This window comes from Athene cunicularia, assembly GCF_003259725.1.
Source record: "Athene cunicularia isolate RWA chromosome Z unlocalized genomic scaffold, athCun1 chrZ_part2, whole genome shotgun sequence".
In the NCBI taxonomy this organism is placed as follows: Eukaryota; Metazoa; Chordata; class Aves; order Strigiformes; family Strigidae; genus Athene; species Athene cunicularia.
The window spans coordinates 2,328,873-2,336,925 of NW_020799143.1; the positions used below are offsets into that span (position 1 = coordinate 2,328,873).

The 8,053-nt window shown below is 46.6% G+C and overlaps 1 protein-coding gene across 1 annotated transcript in view; it reads right to left on the reverse strand.

The window, feature by feature from the left end:
- Positions 1–3,826, reverse strand: part of LOC113489936 (metalloprotease TIKI1-like) — a 91,232-nt gene extending 87,406 nt beyond the window's left edge. Inside the window, exons 1-2 of the mRNA XM_026866018.1 lie at positions 3,758–3,826; positions 3,097–3,657 (exon numbers count right to left, since the gene is read on the reverse strand). Coding sequence (XP_026721819.1) covers positions 3,097–3,657; positions 3,758–3,826 — 630 coding nt within the window. The remainder of the gene's footprint in view (positions 1–3,096; positions 3,658–3,757) is intronic.
- Between the last annotated feature and the right edge of the window lie 4,227 nt (positions 3,827–8,053).

The following is an 8,053-nucleotide window of genomic DNA, read 5'->3' on the forward strand; positions in this document are numbered from 1 at the left end:
GGCACTACCGGTGAAAGAAGGTGGGGTGTGAAAAAAAAGTCTTTACGAGAAACTAGGACAGAAACAGCACAAAACAGGCAAAGTAACACTATGGCCCTGGTATGGAGACAGGCTAATCTTTCCATACTCCCTAATGTTGCACAGATCTTGGAACAAGAGAGGGTGATTGCAGAGGCAGTAAACTATTTGACAGATCATGTACACACCATTGTGTATCATACAGAAATGATACTTTTAAGGCCTGGCTATGTGGGCAGCCAGCCTGAGTTGAGCAAGAACAGGGAGATGTGGCAGGTAAAATGAGAGAGTCATAAAACAAAAGATAAAGAGGAAACTTGAACAAATACATGCCAACACAGAAGTCCATGACAGGCAGTGTTTAGCTGTTATATGTGGAAGAGTGGGAGTTGCTTATTTTATTTTCTCCTTACAGGAGAAGAAGAAAATCCCTAGCTTGGGTTTGTCTGCACTTTACAGTTACTGAGCATTGTGCAACTCCATGGAGACAATCGGTGATAAACTGTTACAGATCTTCTCCTTCATTAACATACTCAACACCAGCCAGGCCTTGTCCAATAGTATAGATCAGAAGAGGGACCTAACTAATAACAATGTATTGCTTTTAAGTAGCCAGGAAGTCCCCCTCAACAGGTAGTACAACCATGTCCTAAGTGAAAGAAAGAGCAAACTCTATGCAGAAACATAAACTGAGAGCACTCAACTTGCTTCTGTACCACATAATCATCTCTCTGAGACTCTACTGAAACAAAAAAAGGCATTTCTTTCACAGGATTAGACTATTCATGGTTTTGTGTCCCCATTTTTCCCAGCAGAAGTTTTTAAGTCATCCCTGTCTGTTTGCTCACTTGAAAGTCAGACACAGAAGTGGTCTGATACTGGGGGTTCCCAGACAACGGCACAATACCAAAGGAAATAATTTTCAGACAGACTATTTTAAGTCTTTGTTTTATATTAAACACATAACTAACTGAATTGCCTGAACAAACTGTGAAGAAAGCTCTGAAATCAAAGATTTACAGAATTGTCAACCATGAAATTTCACAAGTCAGGTTCTGAAACAACCATGAAATTGGCTTAGAAACATAAAAATCATCTGCCTCTGGATCTCCTTTTCCTCGAGATGCCTGTATCGCAAATCTAGAAGGGCAGAAGTGAGGGTGTGAATTTGTGGTGCAGTAGCTGCTCCAGACCTCTTCCCACAAGGGACAGTGTGCTATTTTCCCCTGGAAGTGAGCAGGCATGGGAAGAGTCACAGCACGCATGATGCACTTGCACATCTCCACCCACTGTGGGATAACCAAGGGCTGCAATTTTCCTGACTAGAGCTAAATTTCTCCTGTAGTTCTGGTTACCCTGACCCCCTCAGCTGGGCTCTCAACATAAATGTCCCCTGGTTGGGTAACTCTGGATGTTGTAGCTCTGTCCCCCCACCTCATGCAGCTTCCTGGTTTATATGGTATTTATTCCACTTGCAAAACAGCACAGCAACAACCCTTCTTAGAAGAAAGCTGTGCGAAGGCCTAAAGTAAGTGTCAACAGTTGCATGAGCTTAAGAGAGACATGATTTGCAACATATATTTCTCAGTTTCCCAATCACTTTCTCACAGGACAGTGGAGAAAGCACATGCCCTCCCCCACACCCCTACCTTCTATCATGCTAAACCAGAGAGGCAGCATCAGCCAAATAAAAACATGGGCAATAATGTTAATAAAGCCCCAACCAGCTAAGAGATGGAGGAGGTAGAACTTCCCAGCCCATTCCTAGGGAGGCTGCAAGCAAACAGCAAAAGCACAAGTATTCAAAGAACAGTCAAGCAAAACCTTAGAGATACAAATGAGGCTGCCCAGCTCCAAACAAGGGAAGAGAGGCACACAGATGCCCTGCCTGCCATTAAGAACTGCACCCTGGGCTAACGTGCTATTCCCCACACTGTGGTCCCCCACCAAGATTGGTTGGGATAGAAGCACTTCTGACACCTGCCCTAAACTGCTGTCCCTGCCCTTGCTGGTCTGCGCCTCCCCTTCTGCAGTGTAAACTCTGCATCAGTGACTGGACAAGCTTCAGGATGCAGGGGAAAGGGTCAGACATCATTCAAAACTCCCCAGCCTCATGGCTAAAAGCCTTCCCACCTTGGGCTACCAGGGAATGCTGCATCAGCAGGTCTCACCTATTGCTAAACAATGCCATTTCCTTGCCCCAAACTAGCACCTCCCGTCAGCAAAGGTACTCCACACCAAGAGCAAGTTTATGACTGCTTGTGATCCCACCAGGCAGGCAGAGACAGCAACAGATGCTGCTCCCTGGTGTATTTAGTTCAGAGAGTAGAGCCCATGACTGCCCCACCCAACACATGGACAACACAGAGGTTGTTCTACTTGTCTGGTTTGACACTGCATAAACAACTGTGCTAAACTCCGTCTGGTTTGCAAACACAGACACTCACACAAGGGCCTGCACTAACTAGTCTGCAGAGCTCCCTGCAGTAAGCTTTGCTGTGCTGGCCAAAACCAGGTCTCAAAGGAAGAGAAAAAAAAAAACAACAAAAAAACCACCAACAAACCAACCCAAAAAACACTTCTCTCAATGCAGAGGATAGGACCCTATTTCTGAGGGCACTGACAGGTCCACAGGGATACTTTTCCAACCAGTACTTACTTTTCAGCTTTACTCACAGCACCCCTGCTTCCCCCCAGTGATTACACCTTTCTTAACTATCTATTACAAAAGCAAGTTTAGACATTGAGCCCAAGCCTGCCTCAGGCTTCTTCAGGGCAGCCCAGTCAGGGTAAGAGAGCAGCCATCCAAAGGTCCAGTGTCTCTTAGGGTGGAGCCTGCTCAAGGATGACCAGGGAAGAAGACAGGGGTCTCCCCAGGCCAGGTCTAAATGAATTTAAGACATGGCCTAAACTACAGATAGCAAACCTTCCTGGGGGCACATGCAAAACATGGGTTGCTGAGAGCAAACACGAGACTCTGAGCAGACAGCACTTACTCCATGTCCCAGCCCATGCTCTTGCTGCTGTGATATCCACCCAAGCAGCCAGATTGGCACCCTGCACACCACTCCATCTCACCTGGGAAAAGTTCAGACCATTGAGCGGGTGGCACTGCTCCTCCACTTTCTCCACAGCACCTGTTTGCTTCTTCAGCCGCTCTGCTTCCTGGGCCAGGTACAGATCCAGAACGGGGACACCTCGTGACTTGACATCTACCTCTGTCAGAGAGTTCACCATCAGCATCACCCACACTGGCCTCTTCCGCTCCCAGTTGCCAGCAATGGCGTTGAAAAGGTAGTCTGCGTACAGCCCTTTGCCCCGCTGGTCTGGTGTCATCCAGGACGGCATCATGAGTTTAACATACTCCAAGTGTCGCTTAAGCCGGTGGTAGATGTCGTGGGGCAGCACGTCCTGGAGGTTCTCTCCCTGTGGTAGGAGCTGGCAGCTGTTGAGAGCTGAGATGGTGTAGGGGTCAGTGAGGTCCAGCTCGAAGTATATGATGTGGCTCTGCTGGAAGGCCTTCTTGGAGTTCTCTGGGATGAAATCCCAGACCCGTGTGTATGGGACATGGATGGTGCCAAAGAAGTAAGACGGGGGATCTCTCTTGATGGTCCACAAGAAAGAGTTCAGCTCACTTTGCTGGGGGAGAGGGAGACACAGCTGAGTAAGCACAAACATTTACACCAGGCCACTGCAGTACAGGGCTTAAGAAAAATATGGTGCCAAGCCAGCAGGTCACCTGGCTCAGCAGCTTGCCAGCACAGACTTTTCCTAAAGTGTCTTTGGACACAGAATCCTCTTTGACCATCTTTTTTCTCAGGTCTTGAGGTAAAAATTCAATTAAAAAAAAAATTTGATTAAAAGCACAAGAAGATTGGCCTTGGGTTTCTCCTCCTGAAATGCAACACTGGGTCTTCAGCCAAAACCACAGCCCAAGCAGCCCATGGTCCATGCAAGACACTTTACCAGCTTTCACCTTTTATCAAGTCAAAAGCTGTCATCACTTTGCTGAAGTACAGGACAGCAGAGTCTCAATCACCTTCACCTTGATGCCTCTCACTTCAGCACAGTAAGGCACCTTTTGTCAAAGAAATTGCTGTGACACTTAGATGGTACTGCAGCATCTTGGGAGAACTTTCCACTCTGAGCAAGACACCGAAAAATATAAAACACAGCTGGCAGACTTCCTGGAGCAGGCGGAAATACAATTTTACATGGAAGTAGCAGAGAGCAGACAGACACACAGTCAAGACCCCTCACAGCTCAGTTGTCCCCCTTCTTAAGGAGCAGAGAAGTGCATGCAATACTTTGGACAATAAGGGAGGAAATTCTGCAGGCTGAACTTGGCCTGTGGTTCCAGGGCACGCTCTTTTAAACACAGAGGAGGAAAAATCTTATTTCTTTAAATTAAGGTTTTTTTAATCTCTCAAAAAACACAGTCATAAGGAAGTCAGAATCAGACTTTTAAGTTTGTTCTGCTGCAAAATGTGCCTCACAGCATCCTCAGGAATGCCTGAGCACAGGGCTGTACTCAAGCCCTAAGCAATCCCACAGGACAGGAGAACAGATGGGGCAAAATGGATCCTGCTTGGATCCTGCCAAGTCACTTTAGACCAGCAGCAGGCATGACCTCCATCACCAACAGCATGCACCCCACTGCTACAGTGGTCCTTACTAGAGCAATGGACAAAACAGTTTCTATCTGTCTGCACAGACAGGAAGAAGTAGTCCTTGTATGTCTAAGTAAGAGGACAGGTTTCCAGATGCAATCAAACATCTGGTCAGCTTTCAGCCAGCAGATAACTCTAATCTCAGCTCTGAGGAAAAGTGTGCATGTATGCTGGTCCAAGAGGCCTGCCTGACTGCCAAATGCAGAACATGCTGCTTGGAGGAATTTGTTGGAACCACATGGCCTGTAACTTTCTGACACTAAACACCGAGGGTCAGAAAGGTTAATCTTAAAGACTGCTCTGTGGTGGCTCATCCTGAACAACCTTCTCCAACAGCTCTCTACATCAAACCCAGGCCACAGATGGAGCAGCACTTCAGCAAAGTGCTACCACTAGTCCAGCTTACCAGCACAAACCAACAAACTGTGTATACTCCAAAGAGCTCTTCAGATACTTCTGCAGCATGTCTAGAGTCTGAAGGATACCTCAGAACTCCGTAATGCCATGCTACAACTCCAGGACAGTCCTAGGACAGCCCTAGAATGCACTCCTAAATTACAGACCATAAAAACTCTTCTGAAGACCACAGTAAGAATGGACAACAAACATGATGCAGCACTTAAAGAAGATACAGAGCAAAAAGTGAGTATGAATCTGACACAGACTCAGGAAGAACATAGGAAAATGAATACACAAAGTAAAACAAGAAAGAAAATGAGACAGGGTTCCCTCCTGACAAATGATAGGAAGGAAAAGTTGAAGGATACACCACTGAAGTGAGAACTAGAAATAGTCATCAGAGAACAAGGAGGAAGGACCAGTTCTGTCTTCTATCTACAAGCAAGCAAAAAGACAGAAGATGCACCTAGGACAGACACAAGGTCAGGAGGTCAACACTCCTTCACTTAACACAAGTCTGATCATGTACATGGCAATGCACAAGAACACACGCAGCTGCAAGGAATCATAAGGAACAAGTGGTCATCAGCCAGCTTAAAACTTCAATTCAGCGCCTGAATAAACCTAGTCAGAAGACTCAAGACCAGAAAGATAGTACCGGGCTTTAACATGGATCATCAGCACTGCTCCAGACTACTGCACACAGCCAAGCCAGAAAGGTGTTTGGAACTGCACTCTCACTTTTTTCACTCTGTAAATCCCCCCAGCTTTCACAGTCTGATGCTGAAAGCAGAGTAATACTGCCAGTTATTAGTGGTACTACTGAGGAAACCACACAGGCCATCAGGCATAAAGTCTTCCTTTAAATAGCCTGCAGCACAGGCAGAAGAAAGCAGGCTGAAACGTAACAAAACTTCTCACACAGTCCTGGAGATTGAAACCTTATAAAGCAAAGTGGCTGAGCGCTCTTGTTGGCAAACAGAAGTGGTCATGAACTTGGCAACTCACTCCAAGCACCATTCAGACCTCCCTTCTCAGAACTGCTTGAGCCAGCATAGGGGCCAGAGAAAGAGGCCTTAGTTTCCCACTTGGGAAAACCTCTCCAGACCCTGCAGAGCCAGTTTCTGGGCACCAGCAGTTGAGTATGATCACCAAGTGATCTTACAACAGGAGCTCACACCTTCAGCCAAAAGGCAGCATTACAGCTGTTCGGGACATGATAGTGCCTCACACTCATTCAGCGGCTCCTTTACCTTCAGGAGGTGGAGACTGAGGTCCCAGCACTGCTCTGCTTCCACGCTTGACCCCTGCAAACAGCCCGCTACTACTCTGCGTAAGAGATGGAGCAAAGCCCTTGGTGTGCCTGAACAGGTCTGTGCTTCCCCTGCAGTACCTTCTGGCACTCTCCTGCCCCTGTGCACCTCCTAGAGCTCACACATGTCTCACTGCAGCTTTAAAGAGCTAAAAGCAAGGGTATAATCTCTCCCCAAGACCATAAAATGGGATCTGTTAAAAAGTGCTCTAGGTGGCTGTGAGATAGCACAGGAGCAGCACCAAGGCTTGTTCAGCATCTCAGTACACAGTCACCGACAGCACCTTTCTCTCACCTTACTTCCCTGAGAATATTCAGTGGATAAAGGTGTTACAACCCAATTTTCCTTTGCAGCAGGATCCTCCTACACAACTGTTACATTAGAAAGGGGTGCTTAAAACAAACATAAATTACAGTCAAAGGCGTGTCCTGCGGACTTAAGACAGGTGACTTGTATACCTCCAGGAATTTCACTTTCAGCAGCATAACAACAAAAAGTCAGGTTCACATATAGATCAAGAGGCATATTTCTGCCTCCACTCCCCAGTTTACAGGTGGTACTCAGTGCATTACTCATGATGGGAAAAATAGGAGCAAGGGATAAGAATGGAAGGCGAGCCTAAAAAGAGAGCAGCAGTCCCACATGAGAACACAGGTCTCCCAATCTGCTGCCACACCAAGATCTGAGGCAGCATCACACTAGCCATGCCACAACTTCTCTGTGCCTCAAGTTTAACTTCCCACTACATAGTCCCAGATCAAGGCATTTCTGAGTGCTCAGCACTACGGCACAGTAACCCCTCCCCTGCTTCACCTCCCCAGGTGAACAACAGCTGGTTGTGAACAGATTCAGGGTATCAGAACAGCCAAAAAATTGCTTGGAACAAAAAAGGAGAAAGAGAAGCTTTTCTCTAGCCAGCAGAGGAATGAGTAAGAAGGAAAAGGGTCTGCTCAAGCTGACACTGTCACAGAGACAACACACTGTGGGATCTATACTCCATGTCATGAGACTGGGAAACCCAGGGCTGCACAGGAGCAAACTCCACTGCCCATTGTGAGATGCAATGGAGGCATCTAAGGCCAGACAATGCTTCCCCAAAATGAACGGACAACAGTGCCAGGCATTGCAGAAATCCTGCAAAAGCATGATGCACATCAGGAGCTGGGGGAGAGTCTATGCAAGAACAAAAAAAAAATTGAAGAAAGGGAAAGTGATGTATCACAGATCATAGCTGAAACCTGAGCATGCTAGACCCATAATCCAACATCTCCACTCTAATCACATAGCTAGCTGGTTGTCCACAGGTGGCACTAGGAACTCCCATGATCTCCTGCCTTCCTTCTATCTGCTTCAGCAGAACACAGACTCTGACTGAGAGGCATTTTCTTTATCCTTCCAACAGGTTTCTTCTTTTAAGATTAAAAAAAAAGAAACAAGCCTCAGATTCTATTCATTTTAACTACCCCTAGAAGCTTGCTTTTCCAGCAGTACTTACAGGTCCAACATAGACTGCAACCTGTAGTCTTCAAATACACAAATACTACCACATCTGTCAGACATCATGCATCATTTCAGGTGAGGCAGAAATGATTCTGCTGGAAGAGCGGTGCCAAAGAGGATCAGAGAAAGCGTTGTCTTTCTTCTGAGAAACTA